The sequence below is a fragment of the Nannospalax galili genome, unplaced genomic scaffold (genome assembly GCF_000622305.1).
Source record: "Nannospalax galili isolate Female #2095 unplaced genomic scaffold, S.galili_v1.0 scaffold680, whole genome shotgun sequence".
Taxonomy (NCBI): Eukaryota; Metazoa; Chordata; class Mammalia; order Rodentia; family Spalacidae; genus Nannospalax; species Nannospalax galili.
Genome location: NW_008348218.1, coordinates 4,220,478 through 4,242,887, shown reverse-complemented (window position 1 = coordinate 4,242,887; position 22,410 = coordinate 4,220,478). Strand labels below are relative to the sequence as shown.

Sequence of the window (22,410 nt, the reverse complement as noted above, 5' to 3'; positions counted from 1 at the left end):
CAGAAAAATCAAGCTCAGATGGAAATAAAAGCTGCTGCAGGGAACATGAGCAGGCAAGGCCAGGTACTCAGCAGACAGCAAGTGAAATGCAGCTTGGGCTGTCTTGCTGTAGGGCTCCATCCTCACAATACTAACAGGAACCTACACCAGGCCAGCCCCTTCCTGATGAATTCTATAGAATCAACAAAGACAGCAGATGCCACGAACCCATGAGGATATAAACAAGGAGGAAAACAGAAAAGTGTAGAGTTGCAGCCGTGAGAAATTATCTGAACTCCCACCCTGGGGGGAAGGGAAGGAGGGCTCTGAGCAGCAACCCTCAATCTGTTCTGCAGATAGACTTCTAGACTTTCTGCACTCAACTGTCAAAGTGCAAATCAATAATTAACAGTGATGTTTCTTCCTCCTCCCCGGGTTCAGGAACAATAGAGTCAGCCTACTCTTCAGCTGTTCCTCTCCAGATTCATTCATGTCGCAAATAGTTATTGAACAGGGTATTTAAGGCCACGAGAGGTGGACAAATACAGAAAACAATCCCAGCCCCGACGCTATTCCCAATTTAGTACAAGTCAAACGTCAGTCTTCGAAGGAATTTGGAGAACCTATTCCCGACCTCAGGCGAGTCTAGGATTCAGCTTTTTCAGTCAGCAGCGAGAACTTCACCGAGATCGTGGGATAGCAAAAGGTCACACTAATGTATATTTTAACTACGTTAAAAATAAGTTTTTCGAACTTAAAATTTACCACCTTTTTCCTTTTTTTTTTTAAGGGTGTGGTGCAAGTGTAATTTTATAAACTGTTCCAAAGCAAGGCAAAACTACAGATCCGAGACAGCACCTATAAGCCTTCTGTTGAGGTATCTGGTGGTTCGCTGCATGGGCTGCAATTCAGATCAACTGCGAGTTTCTGAACTTGCCAAAGCCCGGCTGTACCTCCAACCGGCCAGGAGCCCTGCACGCGCCGGAACTCACGCAGAACTTTTACTTGGGGGATTCAAGTTTGTAGCCAAGGTTGGGGATACCGCTACCCACCTCGCTGCCCTTCACATCCTCCTTAGATCGGATCCCCATTCCTCAGGGCTCCCCTGGCCCTCCCGCCCCCAGGTCGGTAGCAAGTTTCCCAGGGGTAGTTCGGCCTTTCCTGGATCCGACGTGGGCTGCAATACTCTCCCACCTGGAGGCGGATGTCAAAGTTCTATTGGACTCAACAAGCCGCGGCTTCCATTAATAATGCACCTGTGAGGGCAGCGGCTCTGCAGCCGGCGCGGCGCGCAAAGCGGCTTTACACTGCTTCTAAAGGGATCCGGGCCTCGGGTGCGGAATGCTCATCCCGAGACGGGAAACCAGGGCCCGTGGCAGGCAAGGGCCCGAGGGAGGTCCGGGGCGGGCGGACGCCGGTACTCACGCAAGTGCCGCCCAGCCTGTGGCTCTCCACCACCGCGGCCCTGGCGCCCAGCTCCGCCGCCCTGCGCGCGCTGGCCAGTCCACCCGAGCCGCCGCCGATCACCAAGTAGTCGAAGCAGTCCGCGGCGCACGGCGCGCCCTGCGGCTGCAGCTCCTGCCTGCACGCCATGGCGCAGACCGCTCGCGCAGCCCGCCGCAGGCTCGGGGCGCCAACGCTCAGCGCCCGCGGCAGCAAGGCCATGCGCGGAAGTACGCTGCGCTGGCCAGGCTGGGCCGGGCGGGGGCGGGGGCGGGCGAACGCAGACTCAGCGTGACGCAGCTGCGGCCGCCCTGCCCCCAACCGGGCCCCGCTCGCTCTGCACCTGCCGACCTGGGTGCCTGCCCGGCGGCACGAGCTCCCCGGGTTCTCCCAGCCCTCGCCGGGCCATGCCGGTCTAGCCCAAGATGCCTGCAGTGCAGATTCTTTCAGGCCTTTACCCGGATCCGATTCCTTCTGCTTTCAAGGGATTCTTCAGCACCACTAGTTTGAGAAACGCTGGAATGGTTGAGTGGATGAATGGCAGAAACAATGTTTATGATCCGTAAAGCATAAGGACAAACAGCATTGTCTTCTCAGGTTGTAGAAGAGCCTGGGGAGCCCTTTTGGACAATCTAACCAGCAACTCAACTTGGCCAAGAACCCAGGAGATCTCGGAGAACAGTGTGTAGTAGTTCACGTGAGCACAAAGCTGTAAGCCCGGATGGGAAAGAAACCAGCACATGGCCGCGAGGCCCTGACCCCGTAGGCGATGCCTAGGGTATACAGTTTGGTTTTGGGTTTTGGTTTTGAGACAGTCTCCCTGTAGTCCCAGCTGGCCTGGAACTCGCTATGTAGATCAGACTGGCCTCCAACTCCCCCGGCAATTTTTTGTTTTTTAAATATTTTATTATTTTTTATGTTATGTGTATGACTACAGTGTCTGCATGTAAGTGCACCCGTTTCGCGCAGTGCCCTCGGAGGTCAGAAGACGGCGTAAGATCCCCTGGAAGTAGAGTTCTGGATGAGTGTTAGTCGCTGGAAATCGAACCCTGATCCTCTGCAAGAACAGTCAGGATCTTAACCGCTGAGCCATCTCTCCAGCCCCATGCCTGGCAATTTTTTAAGGTGAAAACATTGTGCAACTGTCATAGTGAAAATTGATTCGTCAGGAGCCATTAATAATTGGTAACATCACTGGGTACAAAGTTATATATGCAGATTCAGAAATGTCCACAGATTCCTTATTGATCACAAAGGGGAAAAGGACAGTTTAACAGTGTGACCAGGCACCACCTTGGCCAAAAGATCAAGATTAAGTCCTGCTAAGTAATGAGAAAGGTGCTGCTGTATGTCTCATGGTGTGAGGTAATAAAGAGTTCAACTTCACTTATGCAAGCATCCTTCTTAAAAAAGGAAAAAAAAAAAAAAATCCAGGGCCTGGAGAGATGACTCAGCAGTTCAGAGCAGCCAGTGCACCCCGTTCCCAGCACCCGCATGGCAGCTAACAATCTCTAGTTCCAGGGGAATCCCACACCCCTCTTCTGACTTTCTCAGGCATTACATGACATGAGTCCACTTACATACGTACAGACAAAACAGTCCTACACACCAAATAAAAATAAATGAATTATTTATTTTTTATTTATTTATTTTTGTCTTTTTGAAGCAGGGTCTCCCTGTAGCCCCAGCTGTCCTGGAATTCACTATGTAGACCAGGCTGGCCTTGAACTCACAGAGATCTGCCTGCCTCTGCCTCCCAAGTGCTGGGACTACAGGCATGCGCCACCACGCCCGGCTCATGAATAATTTTTTAAAACCCAGAACCTGAATGTGATCATGAGATTCCACTAAGAAAAACCCAACTTAGAGGGCTGGAGAGATGGCTCAGCAGTTAAGAACACTGGTTGTTCTTGCAGAAGACCCGGGTTCGAATCCCAGCACCCACATGGCAGCTAACAACTGTCGGTAACTCCAGTTCCAGGGGATCCAACAGCCTTTTCTGTCCAACATGGGCATTACACAATATGGGTGCACTTACACATAGGCCATACACACATACACATAAAAATAAATATTAAAAGAAAAAACCCAACTTAGAGGAAGATAACTAGCTCTAGTGCTCTTCAAAAATTGATTAGTGTTATGAAACCAAAGCCAGGCCAGGGAATTACTGTAGTTTTTGATTTTCAGTTTAGCCCTGGCTGGTCTGGAATTCATTATGTAGAGCAGGTTGGCCTCAAACTCACAAAGATCCAGCTGCCTCTACCTCCTGAGTACTGGTATTGAAGACATGTGCCACTAAACCCAGTCCTTCAGTTTAAAGATGAAGAAATACAGCTAAAGGCAAAGCAAGGCCTGTGATCCCACTGGAAGCAGGAGGATGGAGAGTTCTAGACCAGCCTGGTTACAAATGATTGGAAAAATGTGACTCTAATCTGCAACTACAAAATAGTACTACATCAATGTGAAATCTCTTGAGTTTGGTGCTGTTGTATTTATGTGAGAGAATATTGTTAGACACACTGAGATATTTAAGAGCAGAGTCAGAGAAATTTGGATTTAAACCCATCACAGGCACCATCAGTCCCTACCACCTCTCTGAGAATGTTTCAGCAGAGGAAGCTGGTTTTGATTGTGCCCAGAAATTACCTTAAAATTTTTTAATAAATTACTGGTTAGTGTTTGTCAACTTGACACAAACTAGAGTCATCTGGGAAGAAGAAACTTCAGTTGAGAAATTTCCCTATCACACTAGCCTATGGACACGTCTATGGGGCATTTCCTTGATTAGGAATTGCTGCAGGAGGGCTGGGGGCACTGTGGGTGGTGCCATGCCTGGATAGGTGGGCCTGGACTGTATGAGAGGAGCTGAGCAAGCCAGGGGAAGCAAGGCAGCAAGCTGTATTTCTCCATGGTCTCTGTTTCAGTTCCTGCCTCCAGGTTCCTGCCTTCAGTTCTCCCACTGATTTCCCTCAATAAGCTATACCTTCAATGCGTAAAAGGAAATACAGCCTTTCCTCCCCCAAGCTGCTTTTGGTCATGATGTTTATCACAGCAATAGAAACTAAACTAGAACAATTAGGTTAATTAGCTTGGTTAGCTTGACCTTCTTAATAAATATGCAAATATGTCCAACTAGGTGTGGTAGTACATGCCTGGAGTCCAACATTCAGGAGGAGGAACCAGGAAGATCTCATGAGTTCCATAGCAGCCTGGGCTACATAGACTGTCAAAAATAAGCAGGAAGCCGATGACAAGCAGATAAACATGTCAAAGAGAATTCAAAGTGGAGGAAATGCACCACAGTCCTGTAGAGGTCAAAGGACAACTCGGAGTCAGTTCTCTTCTACTAGGGATTGAAGTCCAGTCCTCAACATTGGTGGCAAATATTCTTTTTACCCACTAACCATCTTGCTAGCTCTTTTTATTACGTGGCTGAGTGTTTTGCCTGCATGTAAGTGCAACCATGTGTGCAGTGCAGTTGGTAGCCGTCATGTGGGTGCTGGAAACCAAACACAGGTCCTCTGCAAGAACAGCCAGTGCTCTTAAACACTGAGTCATCTCTACAGGTCCCCCTTTCATTTATTTATTTATTTTTATTTTATGTGTATGAGTATTTTGCCTGCATGTGTGTAAGTGCACCTTTGTCATGCAATGCCCACAGAGGCCAGAAGAGCAGTTGCCTGATCCCCTGGAACTGGAGTTAAGGACAGTTGTTAGTTACCATGTAGATGTTGGGAACTGAACCGCAAGATCTCTGGAAGAACAGCCAGTGATTTTAACCACTGAGCCATGCCTCCATCCCCTGGACTAATGACTTTTAATTAACTCCAGAAAAACCATGTGCTCTTGTGTCTTGTGACCTTGGCTCCTGATCTCATTTCCTAGGCAACCTCAATTTGGTACTCAACCACAAAAGATAATGAATAAATGTATGAATGTGGGTATATTTGATAATTAACATATCAAAGCACTGAAAGGTGGTGCCCCATATCCATTGAACATAGAGATTGGGTTAGATGAATGAGGTATTCTAGAACTAGGGATGGAAAGGCTGGGTCTTCGGTTAAGATTAGGGTGGAATCAAGCCTGTATTTCCCCAAGTGAAGCTGAAGAAGCCATTTTGAATAAAACTATGGGTGGGGCTGGGCACAGCTCCAGAAACAGAGGTCCAGAAAGAGTTTCATTAGCACAGTTCCAGGAGACAGATGGTTCCAAGAAATATTTAGGAGAGAGTGTTTGGGCCCACTCTTAAAAACTAAGAGTTAGGCTTTTAGTTGTTCAGGTGATTGTAATGTCAGCATAGTCACACTGCAATCTCTGATATGAAGACAGTGTTTCTTGTTTGATCTGTTTTCTTTTGTGTGTGTGTCTGTGTAAAAACTGTCAAAAATTTTAAGTGCCGACTATTTTTGTGAGGGGTATGCAGGGAATCAAGGCCATGAGGGCCTGTTTATGTTTAAACGACATGATATTGATAATGTTATTTCTGGCATTAGTGGAGATAGCTAACACTAGACATCTGGAAGGCTATGAGTTCAAAAAAATGGCTCACACCCGATGTCCCAGACCCCAGAAGTAAACAGTGATGCAATCTGTTGTGTTACCAGCTTTGTCAAGAAGTTGTCTTTGGTGGTGGGTGTGGTGGTTCACGCCTTTATTCCCAGAATGCAGGAGGTAGAGGGAGGTAGAGCTCTATGAGACTGAGGCCAGCCTGGTCTATGTAGTGACCACTATGTAATGCAGGCCAGCTGGGGCTACCAGGAAACCCTGTCTCAAAGAAGAAAATGAAAAGACACCTTTGTGTGATTTCCTACACAGTCCTCGGGGACAAAGGGCACATATTCTTGCCCAGTGTTTGCCTGCACAGTGGCCTGTGTGCCCCAGCCTCCCGAATACTGGGATTAAAGGCATGTGCCACCATGTATGTTTTTTAATATTTGTTTTTTAACTTTATGTGTATATTGCCTGCATGTATGTGAGTGCACCCGTGTCATGCAATGCCAGTTCGTAGCTGCCATGTGGGTGCTGGGAATTGAACCTGGGTCCTCTGCAAGAGCAGTCAGTGCTCTTAAATACTGAGCCATCTCTCTAGCCCCTTATGTATTTTTTAAAATTTATTTTTATTTTATGTGTATGATATTGCCTGCATGTATGTGAGTGCACCCATGTCATGCAATACCGTGGAGGTCAGAAGAGGGCTTCAGATTCCCCTGGAACTGGAGTTAAGGACGGTTTGTAGCTACCAGATGGGTCCGGGGAATCAAACCTGGGTCCTCTCCAGTCAGTACTCTTAACTGCTGAGCCATCTCTCCAGCCCCTATGTAGTATTTTAGATAGTCTCACTATGTAGCCCAGGTGGCAATTCTGTCTCAGTCTTCTGAGAGTGGGTTATAAACATACATTACCATGTCCTGCTATTTTTAAATTTTTTTGCAGTACTAGGGATTGAACCTCAGCTTCTGCAAGTGCTCTATCCCCAAACTATGTCCTCAGCTCTTAAAAAATTTAAAAGCTGGGCTGGCAGGATGGCTCAGTAGGTAAAGGCAACTGCTAATAATTCTGATGACCTGAGTTCAATCTCTGGGACCCACATGGTGGAAGGAGAAAATCAGCTCCTATAGGTCGTCCTCTGATATCCATAGCATGCATGCATATAACACACACACACACACACACACACACACACACACACACACACACAACTTCACATAAACATAATACAGTTTTTAAAAATTAAAAAGCCAGATGTGTTGGTACAAACCTTTAATCCCACCATTCAGGAGACAGAGGCAGGTGGATCTCTGGGAGATCAAGGCCAGTCTGGTCTACATAGTGAGTTCCAGGCCAGTTGGGGCTATAAGGAGAACTTGCCTAATAAATGTGTTGATAAGCAGGCATGTTTGCACACCTATGCAATCATAGTACTTGGAAGTGAAGACAGAAAGATCAGGATTTCAAGGTCATTCTCACCTTGAGGCCAGGTTCTCAGCTACATGAGAACCTGTTTCAAAGACCAAAGGATGTATGTGTGTGTGTGGGGGGGGTGTTAACAATCCTACTCATCCTATTTTAAAAATATACAGTTAATAAAACAGATGACATCACTTAAATGAGAAAAATGTGCTTTAAAGAACATTAATGGAGCCGGGCATGGTGGCACATGCCTTTAATCCCAGCACTTGGGAGGCAGAGGCAGGTGAATCTTTGTGAGTTCGAGGCCAGCCTGGTCTACATAGTGAGTTCCAGGACAGCTGGGTCTACAAGGAGACCCTGTCTCAAAAAGGCAACAAAAAAAAAGAACATTAATGAAGAATGGTTTTGCCCAGGTGTGATGGCACACACCTGCAACCTCAGCCCTAGGAGACAGAGGCAGGAAGACTGCTGCAAGATCCAGTCCAACCTTACATAGCAAGTTAAAGCATCTACAAAGAATGCATAAAACCCTGGTTTTATTAGCACCAAGAAAATAAACAAAAACCTCCCCCTTGCACTCATACTACAATTAAGGGGTTTCATGAGGTGTTTGTTTGTTTTTAGATATCTGTAGCCCATATCTTATCACCACTAAGGATGCAGAGCTCTACATCGATTACTATAACTTTACTGTTTGTTCCAGAAATTTTTAACTCCAAGAGAGACTATAAATCAATACATATCTTCATTGTGAGTTTTAGGATCTTCCTGAAAATCCATTTATCTGATTAGTAGGCTGCTCACAAAAATAGCTACCTTCTCTCCAGTAGTGAGAGGCTGGATTACATACATACTCAATTGGGCAAGTCATCTTTCTTATCAAAAAGGGACAGAGCTGGGGATGTAGCTCAGGCCTGGATTCAACTCCCAACACCCCAAAGGTGGTGAAGGTGGAAAATCTGACTTTTATTTCTTAACTTTGTTGGTCCCAAACTATTATACTGTGAACTATGTCCAATAACAATAAGATCCCATTGGGCTGGAGAACTGGCTCAGAGGTAAGAGCACTGACTGCTCTTGCAGAGGACCCAGGTTTGGTTCCCAGCACCCACATGGCAGCTAACACCTTAACTCCAGTTCCAGAGGATCCTACACCCTCTTCTGACCTCTGTGGGCATTGCAAGCTTGTGGTGCACTTTATATATATGGAGGCAAAACATTCATACACATAAAAATTTTAAAAAATTAAAAAATGAGATCTCCATTTTGGAAAGGTCACCTCAAGTCATTCCAACCTAGAATAAATAACTCTATTAAAATCACTCTTACCTTTCCTTTCCTAAGATTATAGAAATAGTAAGAAACTTGGCTTTTATGTGGTGATAGGGAGGTGGCCATCTTGCCAGGCTGGAAACTTCTACTTTGTGTTCCAGACTGAGTCACTGGTGTCTTATCAATAGATTAAATTGGTGACACAGGAAGAAAAGAAAAATTTCCTTTTCTGTCCTCATGTACCATGGACACTAGTTACATACAGGCAGCAATGGGAATACCTGAATGAGTCAGCATAGTTAGTTAACTGCTATGTCATGCTGATTCAGATTATCTTTTTTATCATTATTGACTTGAGATTGTGTCCTCATATTTTGCAACCTTTTGAAGCTAAAATGTTTTGTTGTTTCTTGAGACAAAGTTTCCACTCTAATCCAGGTTGGCTTGGAACCAGTAGCAATCCTCCTACCTCAGCTTCCTCAGTGTTGGGCTTATAGGCACAGGCCACCATATCCAGCAATAAAGCTCACAGCCTATATAAAAGGCAATCTTCATTCCAGGTATAGTGGTGCACACTTTTAATCCCAGCACTTGGGAGGCAGAGGCAGGTGGAGCTCTGTGAGTTCAGGGCCATCCTGGTCTACATAGTGAAATCCAGGCCAGCTAAAGCTACAGAGTGACCCTATCTTAAAAAAAAAAAAAAAAAAAAGCAGCCTTCAGTGGCCCTAGGTTCAATTTACCTCTCCATATTTTCATTCAGTCTTTAAACTGTAGCAATATTTTCAGCATTGGAGGTTTTTGAACTTTCCTAAACTTGAAATTTCACATCTTTTTTTTGAATCCTGTCTCCCAAATTCCAAACTCCACCAATTCATTTCACAATATACTAGGCATTACTTTCTCAGGAAATACTTCTCAATACTGCAGGATATGGTTTTCTTTTATGTATATGAGTATATTGCCTGCATGCTCTTAGAGGTCAGAAACCGGCAACAGATCCTCTGGAACTGAAGTTAGGGCGGTTGTTAGCTGCCATATGGGTGCTGGGATTCGAACCTGGGTCTTCTAAGAGCAGCAGTGCTCTTAACCCCTGAGCCATCTCTCCAGCCCAGGATATGGTTCTTTAGCACCCTATACCTATTCTTATCACAGAACTTAAGGCACTGTATTTATCCCCCTTACTGAGCATCTATCCCACCAGTTTCGTGAGGACAAATTCAATAACTTACACATATTTGAATCTCTGAGTTGTACAGTATCAAAGTTGTGGGACACAATGTTACTTGAACTAAATTGCAGGGTGACTGAAAGTACTGATGCAAAGGGACTTTAAAAAGTATGAGATCTTGGTGGTGAGGACCTCCATAGATGAAGTGATTTGCAGGCTGGGCAGCAGCGCCAGGGGTGAGTCATAGGTTAGCAATGAGGTCATAGAACGATGAAGCCAATACAACAGGGGTTAAGCGGTTGGCTCTAGTGTATCCCGCACTGGGGTGTGGGGCAGGAGAATTGGTAGCAGGCCCCGCTTTAGAGCCTCCCACAAGAACTGTCAGGGAGATTAAAAGTGCTTAGTAAACTAGTACGCTAGGTCCCCCCCCCACAAAGCTCTGTCACCACCGACTGTCCTAGGTCGAGGGGCCATCTTTCCTTCTGTTCTTCCACTCTAGGCTCTGCAGCGTCGAACAATCCACAGCCCGCCGCGACTGGACAGTCACCACTGGGAAGACAGGTGCTTCCTGGGACTTCCAAAAGAGAGATGACCTTCATTTTCTGAGCCAAGGACTCGGCTTCCGAATCTACGCCGCTTATCTCACACGGCGCCAAGCCCCAGCCTTACGGCCCGACTTCCTCCCCAGGTTCCTGCCGTGGAAGGCTGGCTCCACCTCCGCCGGAAGGCGCGACAGGAAGGGGCGGGCTTTGTGCTGCCGCGGGGTCTGCGCCACCATGGTTTCTCGTGGCGTCGTTTGCATCTTTTTGCTCTCTGGTCTCCCTCTTTTGTGTCTGGAACTCCGGCGTGGGATCCCGAGTCTCGGTAAGTGTTCCTTTTTCCCCCTTGGCGCTCATAGCTGGGAAGTTTTCCCGCGAGTGTTGCTTAGAATTACTAGCTTCCGGCGCCTCAGAGCGGCTAGGACTACAATTCCCAGACTGCCGTTGCGGGTCGCTGGCTGCCTTTGGCGGGAAAAGGTCCCCGTGTGCGCTGGCCATGTTCTTTCGGCAAAAGGGCGAGGAGTTCAGGGACAGACTCAGCTGTTCTGCTTCATATCATGATGAGAGCCAGAAATAAAGATATTTATAGAATGAAGACCTTTTGAGGAATTGAGATAGAGTTTAAATGTCAAAGGAGCCAGCGGAGCAGAGACTATTCCAGGAGGATTGTGATATGTTGGAGAACGAAAGCCTTTATGGCTAGATCAAGGAATTGAGGGGAGGGAGGCTACAGACTAGGTAAAAAAAACCTCTCATCGCAGAGGTGATGAGTTCATTGGAGCCAAATAGGAGTGGTCATGGCCTGGAAACAGATTTAGGTCACCCCAAATTCCATGTTCCAACGTGTAACAGTTTCATGAAGTTTTTATGGTAAGAAAACAAAGTAATAAAACTTTTCACAAATAGTACATTAGTTAGCTGGGTTCAGCAACGTAGGGAAAACTCTCCTATAGACCACAGATGCAGACAGCATTCTTAGCTTTTGTGTTGGTAGAAGCTAGTGAGATGCTAAGTTCATTCATTCCGTAGATTTCTTGTGATAGTCCCAGGATTTTATTTCTGTGTATGTGTATCTGTGTATGTGCATGTGGGTACTCTTGGAGACCAGAAGAAGGCATTAGATCCCCTGGACCTGGAGTTACAGGTGGTTGTGAGTTAGCCAATATGAGTACTGAGAACCGAATTCCAGTCCTCTGCAAGAGCACCCAGTACTCTTAACTATAGAGCCATCTCTCCAGCCCCTTACCCTTAGGTTTTTAAAAGTCTCATTCTGGATTGTGTGGGGAGAATGTTTTGGAAGGAAGTGGAAAGTAGTGAGGGAAGTTGGGATTTTGCAGTAGGTAAGTAGTTATGCTGATTACTGGGATTGGATATTAGGATAACTAATGTGTACAGATTAGAGATAGTAAGGAAGTAGAAACAATAGACTTTGATGATGGATAGTTTCCAAGTCTCCCTCCCTCCTTAAGCTCCTAAAGTTTGTATCCAGGATGGGTATCTCCTTTCTCCACCTTCCTTCATCTCCAAGGAGTCAGGTGTCCTGAAATGTGTCTTGAAATAAGAAGCAAAAATAAATGCTCTATAAAACTTAATGCTAGCTGGATGTGGTGGCGCATGCCTTTAGTCCCAGCACTCAGGAGGGAGAGACAGGTGGATCTCTGTGAGTTCAAGGCCAGCCTGGTCTAGGCCAGCTGGGCCTACAGGAAGACCCTGTCTCAACAAAACAAAACAAAACAAAAAACCTTAATGCCAGGCATTGTGCCCATGCCTTTAATTCCAGCACTCAGGAGGCAGAGGCAGGGGCAGATAAACTCAATCTATGTGAGTTGAGGCCAGCCTGGTCCACATAGAGAGTTCCAGGCCAATTGGGGCTATAGGGAGACCCTGTCTCAAACAACAGTAAAACGCCAAAACAACAATAAGAAAGAAAATTTACAAAGACTCTTTAGTAAAGCTATATTGGAATACAACGACTTTTTTTAAATGTGTATTTTTTATTACTGTCTGAGTGTGGAAGTCAGAGGACAGCTTTCGGGAGTCTGTTCTCTCCTTCGGCCTTTGATTGGGTTCCAGGGGTCAGATGAACGCAGGTTGTCAGGCTTGTGAAGCAAGTGCTTTTACCCAGAGTATTCTTGTTGGCTCAAGAAGACTTTGATTTTAAAAGTCACAGTCACTTCTTATTGCAAAATTTGCCTTCTCTCTTGCTTTTTATAGCATCTCCCTCTACTCTACTAATGTATAGTCTACTTTGCACCAATATTTGAGTCACTTGTCAGTGAGGTCATCACTTAGCACACTTAGAATTGTAGAACAGCTGCCCCCCTTCAGTACACACCTCAGGGAAATGTAGGCAATACACTAACACACATAAAATAATTTTTTTTTTGGTCTTTTTGAGACAGGGTCTTCCTGTAGCCCCAGATGTCCTGGAACTCACTATGTAGACCAGGCTGGTCTTGAACTCACAGATATCCGCCTGCCTTTGCCTCCCCAGGGCTGGGATTAAAGGCGTGTGCCACCACTCCTGGCTTGCATTTCTTTTAAAAAATTTATTTTTGAGTGTTTTGCCTGCATGTATGTAAGTGCACCTGTGAGTGCGATGCCTGAGGAAGCCAGAAGAGGGTGTCAGGTCCCCTGGAACTGGAGTTCCTGATTGTTAGCTGACTTGTGGGTGCTGGGACTCAAACCTGGGTCCTCTGCAAGAGCAACCAGTGCTCTTAACTGCTGAGCCTTCTCTCTAGTACCTAGAAATACAGTTCTTGAGGGTAGAGACCACATCTGATTTGTTTCTGTATTCCTAGAACTTCATCACTGTTGGGGGACCCTGCTGCTAAGGTTGCAGTCTACCATGTCTGGATAGTTCTAAGGAGCTCGGCGCTATATGGAGGACTCCCTTTCTCAGTGGGGGCTTCCTGCTCTCTTCCTGACCTTATCTGGAAAGTGCCTCCAAGCAGGGATGTATGGCCTTATTTGGAACATGACCTTGGGCAATAAACTGCCCCCAGGTTTTTTTCTATAAGATAATTAGACATTTCCCTATAGCCAGATGATAGGATCCCCCTACCACATGTAAATAAAGCATACTATGAACACCTATCAGCTGAAGCTTTGGCTACCATTTCCACCCTATATTTTCCCCTGACCCTCACTGAATAAATGGAGCTGTATCACTGAATCTGACTCCCGGGAGGTCTTTTCCATCATGCTCACTGGCTGTCCTGACCCCGTTTGTCGCTTCTGCTCCCTTTGTTCTCGTGGGTTGGCCAATGGCCCATGAAGGGAGGGAGAGACCCACACATCACAGTATTTAATACAAGAGTTGGAAAAAATACAACTGGCCTTCTGGCAGCACCTCCTATTTTCTGAAACTTAGCTCTTTCTCCTGGAACCCTTTGCTGTCAGAATGGTTGTCTCCTTTGGTATTCTTGGCAGATTGAAGGCCAGTATGGAAAACATAAAGTCTTTGGGTGGGCGAGATGGTTCAACTAGGAAAGGTACTGACTGCCATGCCTGATGACTTTAGTTACATCCCCAGAACCCATGTGATGGAGGGAGAGAACTGACTTCCCAAAGTTGGCCTCTGACATCTACACATGTACCTTGGCATGTGAACACCTCCTAGAAAATAAAGAGTAAAAAAAATTGTGTGTTATTTTGTTGGGCATGACTGTTTAAAATAGAACTAGAGTTTGACAAGATAATACACTCACAATTTGATTTCTGAGTATGTAGATTAATTTTCCTTCCTTTGTGGGAGAAACAAAAACAAATCTCATACATTACCAATACTCATAATATTTATAATGTAACCAAACACTATATATTCCTAAGACAGAAGATGTTTATTCTGGAATTATTTTCTGAAAATTTGTTCTGGCATTGACAACCCTGTGGGGTTTAGTGTCCAAGGAGCCTTATGAAAATAACCACACACTCCTTACTTTTACATGTGTTCAAGTTGGTATAAACAATTTGTTACCATTTATTATTAGTATCAAGAAGTCAGAATTCTTTTTTTGCTTTATAAGAAAGTGTTTAATTTTAATTCTTTTCTTTATAAGGAATTAAAGATGTCATTTTGCTGAGTGGCCGGATTTTCCTACTGCTTGCTCTACTCACTTTAATCGTCTCTGTGATGACGTCATTGCTTAACTCACTTAAATCTTCTCCAGTACATCTGAAAAGTAAGTTTATTATTCATGTAATACCCTTTAAACTTTTCTACTAAAAATAAAAAGTAAACATTTCTACTTAAATTTCTTTCCTTTGCTTATTTTATGTTTGCACAATAAGAACCATTTTACCATTCATTTATGATGTAATTTCAATGGGCGTCAGGTCGTTCCTTCTACCAGTGGGTTCCAGGGATCGACTTCAGGTGTGTTGTAAGGTTTAGCAGCAAGTGCCATCTTGCCAGCCCTAAAAGCCTTTTTTTTTTTTAACTTTTTAAAAAAAATTTATTTATTATTTTTATTTTATGTGTTTGCATGTATTACCTGCGTGTAGGTAAGTGCACCCATGTCACATAATGCTACGGAGGTCAGAAGAGGCTGTCGGATCCCCTGGGACTGGAGTTACAGATAGTTTTAGCTGCCATGTGGGTGCTGGGATTCAAACCCAGGTCTTCTGCAAGAACAACCAGTGTTCTTAACTGCTGAGCCAGAGCCATCTCTCCAGTCCCCCCCTAAAAGCATTTTTTTTTTTTGTCTTTTTGAGATAGGGTCTCCTTGTATCCCCAGCTGGCCTAGAACTCATTATGTAGACCAGGCTGGCCTCAAACTCACAAAGATCTACCTGCCTCTGCCTCCCAAGTGCTGGGATTAAAGGCATGCACCACCATGCCCGGCTCCCCTAAAAACTTTTTTTTTTTTTTTAATATTTTATTTATTATTTTTATTTTATGTGTACGAGTGTATTGTCTGCATGTATGTGAGTGCACCCGTGTCATGCAATGCTGCGGAGGTCAGAAGAGGGCTTCGGATTCCCCTGGAACACGGGTTAAGGACAGTTCATAGCCTCCATGTGGGTGCTGGGAATCTAATCCGGGTCCTCTGCAAGAGCAGTCAGTGCTCTTAACCGCTGAGCCATCTCTCCAGCCCCCATAAAAGCTTTTAAAAACAATATTCTACTTGGCTTCATAACAAATTTTTTTTGAGGCAGGGTTTCTCCATAGCTCCAGCTGGCCTGGAACTCACTATGTAGATCAAGTTGGCCTCTACCTCACAGAGCTCTGCCTGCCTCTGCTGCTTCTGCCTTCTAAGTGCTGGGATCAAAGACCCATTTCACCACACCCCACTTTATAATAGAGTAAACTGGGGCTGGAAAGATGGCCCAGTGGTTAAGAACATTGGCTGCTCTTACAGAGGACTGGGGTCAGTTCCCTGTAACCCACATGGTGGCTGACAACCATCTGTAACTCCAGTTCCAGGGGATCTGATGCCCTCTTCTGATCTCTGATGGCATTGCATGACAGAGGTGTACTTACATACATGCAGGCAATATACTCGTACACATAAAATAAAAATAATAGAATATAAAACAAAACCACCCAGCACTTGGGAGGCAGAGGCAGGCGGATCTTTGTGAGTTCGAGACCAGCCTGGTCTACATAGTGAGCTCCAGGACAGCTGGGGCTACAGGGAGACCCTGTCTCAAAAAGACAAAAAACAACAACAACAACAAAACCCCAATACTCCCCCAGAAATGAATGGTTTCATTCTTATATGCTACTAACACAAATCTTCCCAGTAATGAAGCTGGTGTTTGTGTTTGTTTTGTTTTAGATAGGGTCTCCTATAATCTAAGCTGACCTTGTGCTTACTATATAGCTGAGACTGTACCTTGGACTTCTGGTTCTCCTTACTTGTACCTCCTGATTGCTGACATTACAGGCATGCATGTTGGTACATGCCTGTGTATATGTAGCTGGGTTTCGACCCCAAGGCTTTGTGCATGCTAGGCAAACATTTTCCCAACCTATCCCTCCTCCCACTCCTGTATTTTATTGTTTTTTAAATATAAATAAATAAAATGAACTGTATTTAATTTGTAGCCCTTTAATATTAGCAATGGAAAAAAAAAACCCCCATAATTGTAAATAATTATTCAACCCAATATATATGACACTGTGGATGTTTTGAGGTTCCCCCAATCAAGATTTTGGGTTTTTCTACCCTTTGGTCCTTTTTACTTCAGATGACTTAATTGGATATTAAGCAAGAACATTCTCATTTCCCTTAGAAATTTTGTGTTTGGCTTATTTTCAGGACTTGGTGTGTACCTTAGTAGTAGAGACATGCTCAGCATGTATGAGACCCTGGGTTCAGTCCCTAGCACTGAAAAAACATGAATTAAAAATATTTTGTGGGGCCGGAGAGATGGCTCAGAGGTTAAGAACACTGGTTATTCTTGCAGAAAACCCGGGATCGAATTCCCAGCACCCACATGGCAGCTTACAACTGTCTGTAACTCCAGTCTCAGGGGATCTGACAGCCTCTTCTGACCTCCTTGGGTGTTGCATGACACGGGTGCGCTTACCTACATGCAGGCAATACATGCATACACATAAAATAAAAAAAATATATTTTGCTAAACCAGGCATGGTGGTGCATGCCTTTAATCCCAGCACTCATGAGGCAGAGGCAGGTGGATTTCTGTGAGTTCATGGCTAACCTGGTCTACATAGTGAGTTCTAGCCAAGCTGGGGGCTACAGGGAGACCTGTCTCAAAAAAGAGCAAAAAGGACTGGAGAGATGACTCAGCAGTTAAGAACACTGGCTGTTCTTGCAGAAGACCCGGGTTCAAATCCTAGCACCCACATGGCAACTAGCAACTGTCCATACATAACTCCAGTTCCAGGGGATCCGACAGCCTCTTCTGTCTTTCATGGGCATTGCACGACACAGGTGTACTTACCTACATGCAGGCAATACATGAATACACATAAAATAAAAATAATAAATAAAATATTCTAAAAAAAGACCAAAAAAATTTTTTTTTTGCTATCAGAAACATAACTTGCTGTTTTAAGTAGAGTCTCAGATAGTCTGCTGTTTATAAATTAGGAAAATGTGCCCTTGACACAGTTTCCGTGCTTGTAATTTGTACCTTTGCAGTATTCGTGAGTCATTTGATTCATTTATGGGTTTGACAGGTTAGTGGGATAGTCCTTACTAAAGGCAGATGCTGTCTAATGTGTAATATTCAGGCTGTATTTAGTCTGGGTGTGGTGGTACATGCCTGTAATCATAGTACGCAAGAGGCTGAGACAGGAGGATCTCCAGTTTGAGGCCAGCCTGGCTATGTAGCCAGACCCTGTCTCACAAAGTCAAAGGAGGAGAGGACTGTTTAGTGCATCATTATTATCAGATTTTCTTCAACTAAGTGAAAAAGCAGCTTGCTGCACACTTCATCTTCCCTTTGCCGTCAGATACTGAGGTAGAAAGGGTGTTAATATTTGGTGCATTGGAAGTTTCAGAGGCAACTGGTTCACAGTGGCCTTTAAAGATTATCTTTGGGGGGCTGGAACTGTGGCTTGGTGGTACAGCCCTCACTTAGCATGGATAATCTCCAGCATTGTAAAAAATTCTCCTTTGATATTGGTATATTTTCAAAGTATATATTAGATCAGAGTTTGGAAGGAGTTTTAAGAGCAGTGAATCTGATTGATCCCATAACAAGTTTAGTGGCTGTTCTAGTTTGTTTCTTCATTGCTGTGACAAAATACTCTGACCACTACCAACTTGGGGAGGAAAGGGTTTATTTAGCTTACATATCCCGGGTCACAGTTCATCTGGGAGCCCAAGGTAGGAATTCAGGGCAGGAATCTGGAGGCAGGGGCTGGAGCACAGGCCATGGAGGAATCTTGCTTACTGGCTTGCTCCCCTGGCCCCTACTCAGCCTCCTTTCTTGTGCAACATAGGCCCACCTGCCCAGGGTGGCACCACCCACAGTGGGCTGGGCCCTCCCACATCACTCATCAAGAAGATGCCCCTCAGACAGGGCCACAGGCCAGTCCAATAGAGGAAATTCCCCAATTGAGGCTACCTCAACCCAGGTGTGTCAAGTTGACACTAAAACTATCCAGCACAGTGGCCTAATTGGGTCTTCTGGTTTCCTGATACACTTTGCTGCCTGAACATTTTTGTAATCTTGAAGAAATATTTACTGCTATAGAGATAAAGCTATTAATATTTAAGGAGCCAGACTGTGTAAAGGATATATTTTCCAAAAAGATAGATTATTTTCCAAAGGAGTAGAGTTTCTGGTTGTTAGTATTTATGCACCTTTAAAAAATATTTTATTTATTATTTTTATATTTTATGTGTACGAGTGTATTGCTTGCATGTATGTGAGTGCATCCATGTCATGCAATGTCGTGGAGGTCAGAAGAGGGCTTCGGAGTCTCCTAGAACTGGAGCTAAGGACAGTTTGTAGCCACCATGTGGGTGCTGGGAATCGAATCTGGGTCCTCTGCAAGAGCAGTCAGTGTTCTTAATCGCTGAGCCATCTTTCCAGCCCATGCATCATTTTTTTAAATTTAAAAAATTATTTATTTTTATTTGATATGTATGAGTGTTTTCCCTGCATGTATGTAAGTGCACCTATATGTGCAATGTTCAAGGAGGCCAGAACTGGAGTTACAGAGGGCTACCATGTGGGTACTGGGAACTGAACCTGGGTCCTCTGTCAGAGCATCCAATGCTCTTAACTGCTGAGCTATCTCTCCGGTTCTTTGTGTGTCAGTTTGAATATTACTGTTGTTGTATTAGAAACTTATTCTTTAAATGTTGTTTTAAGGGTTAATCTACATAGGGGCTGGGGATGTAGCCCAGTTGGTGGGGTGATTGCTTGGCCTGCACAAAGCCCTGGGTTGGTCCCCTGCACCACGTAATAGTGGTACATGTCCATAATCCTAGCACTGGGTCGGGGGTGGGGCGGGGGGTGGAGGCAAAAGGATCCGAAGTTCAAGGCCATTCTCCACTGCATAGCTGAGTTTGAGGCTGTCCTGGATGTATGAGACCCTGTCTTTAAAAAAAGGAATTAAGCTACATAAATGAGATTTATTGTACAAAGAATAGAAAAGGGCCTTTGCAACAACAGAAATCCTTCCCTTGACAGTCAGTGAATGAGTATTGGTTCAGCCGTGTTCAGAGTTGACAAGCACACCTGCCTTTGTGTATTGCTGTAGTTACTGTTGTATCCAAGCACAGCAGCTGGCACACTTCCTGCCTGCTGTGCAGTGTTCCCTACTTCATGTGCAGCAGCAGGCTAGCATGCCATGCCTTGGAGCCTCCAAAGGAGCCCTCAGGAAGAACCAGAATGTTCTGCAAATCTTAGGAAGTTTGTTACCTAATAGCTGGGTGTGGTGGCTCATGCCCTTAATTCCAGCACTTGAGAGGGAGAGGCCAGCCTCGTCTACATAGGTCAACTAGGGCTACATAGTGAGACCCTGACTCCAAAAATAAAAATAAAAATCGGGGGGCTGGAGTGATGACTTAGGTGTTAGAGCACTGGATGCTCTAGGTTCAGTTCCCAGCACCACATGGTGACCAACAACCTTTTGTAACTCCAGTTCCAGGAGATCTGATGATCTCTTCTGGCCTCTGTGGGCACTGCATGCATGGGTACACTCACATGACATGGAGGCAAAACACACAAAAATAATTTTTTTTTAGCAATATCTCTTGTCAAGTTTATTTCATAAGACATTGAGCTGACAAATACCAAATATCTCAAAAATTAATTTATACAAAGAATTAAAATTTAATGATAAACTTATCACTTCCTATCTTGTTTTGTATTCATGAGAACAGCGCCTTTTCCTTTTAATACTCAAACTACTCATCAGATTTGGTGTCCGCACCTCCTAGTCATGTGACAGCTATCAAATCAGTCTTCTTCAACATTATTACATACACTGCAGGATCACCTGTCCTGGTCCTTCATTGTATCTCCATATGAAACCCAGTCTCCCAGTTCTCTGTTTTGTTCTTTTTTCTGTAATGTTAGAGCTTAGTATTTTATACACCACTTTTTTTCATACAGAAAAATTCATTTCAGGGCTCTTGACATTGAGACGCACATGCATTTCTAATCTCTATATACATGACTATCACTGGTCACAGTTGAGCTCCTTGGCATCTGACCATGGACATAAAGTCATCAGGTAGATTTCAATGGTAAAGTTTTTCACATCTACTAATTATTAAGGAGCAAATTTTTATGCTTTGAAGAATTAAAAAAAAATTATTTATATACCAACTTCCCAGGTAGCACCCTCCCGTAGCCTCCCTCCCCCCACTAGAGCCCTTATACTCTGATATCCCTGCTACTGTCTGCTGTGTTGTCGGCACCCCCAGCCATTCCCCACTACTTGCCCTTCTGGTGAATCTAGTCAGCCTAGCTAGAGGTCTTTGTTTTAGGAGGGTCATCTGTTCCTCATCTAATGGGAATCAGTTGTCAGCATTTCTTTGGATAAGATTGGGATCTGCTGTTCAATTTCCCAGTTCTATGCTGGGTTACTATCTGGGAATCCCCTTGGCCACCCTGGCCAACAACTCAAAAGAAGATATCGCCTGTCTGACATTGTTGCTTGTTATGTAGCTTTAGCTATACATATGGACTCTTAAGAAATTATGTTGGCCCCTTTAATCTTTGGTTATACTTTCCTTTTGGGTGTTTAAGACCATACAGTTGGCCCAGATAAACCAGTTTATTTTTACTATTAAGGTCGTTTGAGGATCTGTTCCTCAGGGGTCACATGGGCTTGGGAGGAGCCTCCGGCTCCTTTCTTTTTACCAGTTCCACCTGTGTGAAGATAAGTCAAAAGTCCTGCTCGACCATGGTTGGCAGGACATGATTCCTCTGTCTTAATGATTCCTCTGTGTTGACCCTCCTCTTTATAGACTGGACACTGGTTCAAGTCCATCTGGTAGGGTCTCCTTGGCCTCCTTGTTCAAGAGGTCAGATGACCCAACACCATTACAGGACATTTTGCAAAATGCTCATAGTCCCTGGGAACTAATCGACCTAGGAGGGCAAGGAGCAAAAACTGTCCTTTGTGTTTTTTTGGTTAGTTCCATCAGTCTGGTACTTTTAATTACTGTGTGTCATGTAGATAAATCTTGGGCAAAGACCAATTGTTCTCAGATACACCTTACCTAGACATATATTTCTTGATCTGCTATGTATAATTTGTCAGTGGGTTGTAGGAGTAATATGGTTCTCTCTGGTTTCCAAAACTAGCTAGGCATTGTTTATCTCTCATATTGTCTCACCCCTCCATCATGATTTTCCCCCTTAAGATGCCCCCATTTCCCCCCTTTCTCCCTTACTAATACCCTTCTCCTATGGTCCTACCTCTCTTGAACTCCTACTTTCCCTTTATCCCCTAGGTTCCTTATATACCCTTCCCTCTCCCCTCCCTTAAACTAACCCAATTTTTTTTGGTCTTTTGAGACAGGGTCTCCATGCAGCCCCAGCTGGCCTGGAACTCACTATGTAGACCAGGCTGGCCTGTCTCCCAAGTGCTGGGACTACAGGCGTGCGCCACCACGCCCAGCGTACACTAACTCAATTTTTATCCATATCTCCCTTATTAAGGCCTGTTTCCTACTGTTCCTCTCTTTCAGGTTCTTTCTTGTCTTTTACCTCCCTGTTTCCTTTCCATTATCCTGGTTCCTGTCTGGTTGCATACTTATTTATCAGAGTCTGGTTCTAGGATCCACATATGAGGGAGAACATATGTCAATTTTTGTTTCTGAGTTTGTATTACTTCACTTAGTATAACAGTTCCTAGTTCCATCCACTTACCTTCACATTTCATGATTTCATCTTTTTTTACTGCTGAGTAAAACTCCATTGTATAAATGAGCCACATTTTCATTATCCACTCGTCAATTGAGGGACACTTATGTTGCTTCCATCTCTTAGCTATTGTGAAAAGAGCAGCAACAAACATGGATGTACAAGTGTCTCTGCAATAGGATGTGTTCTTTGGGTATATGCCAAGGAGTGGTATAACTGGGTCAAATGGTAGGTTCATTTGTAGTTTTTTAAGAGTTCTCCACACTGCTTTCCATAGGGGTTGAA

At 44.5% G+C, this 22,410-nt stretch overlaps 2 protein-coding genes across 2 annotated transcripts in view; one reads left to right on the top strand and one right to left on the bottom strand.

The window, feature by feature from the left end:
• Gsr (glutathione-disulfide reductase) overlaps positions 1 to 1,676 on the bottom strand; it is a 48,794-nt gene extending 47,118 nt beyond the window's left edge. The window contains exon 1 of the mRNA XM_008844945.3: positions 1,405 to 1,676. Within this exon, the coding sequence (XP_008843167.1) occupies positions 1,405 to 1,644 (240 nt within the window). The 5' untranslated portion in view covers positions 1,645 to 1,676. The remainder of the gene's footprint in view (positions 1 to 1,404) is intronic.
• An 8,813-nt stretch (positions 1,677 to 10,489) lies between these two features.
• Ubxn8 (UBX domain protein 8) overlaps positions 10,490 to 22,410 on the top strand; it is a 30,406-nt gene continuing 18,485 nt past the window's right edge. Inside the window, exons 1-2 of the mRNA XM_008844942.3 lie at positions 10,490 to 10,642; positions 14,379 to 14,501. Of these exons, the coding sequence (XP_008843164.1) occupies positions 10,555 to 10,642; positions 14,379 to 14,501 (211 nt within the window). The 5' untranslated portion in view covers positions 10,490 to 10,554. The remainder of the gene's footprint in view (positions 10,643 to 14,378; positions 14,502 to 22,410) is intronic.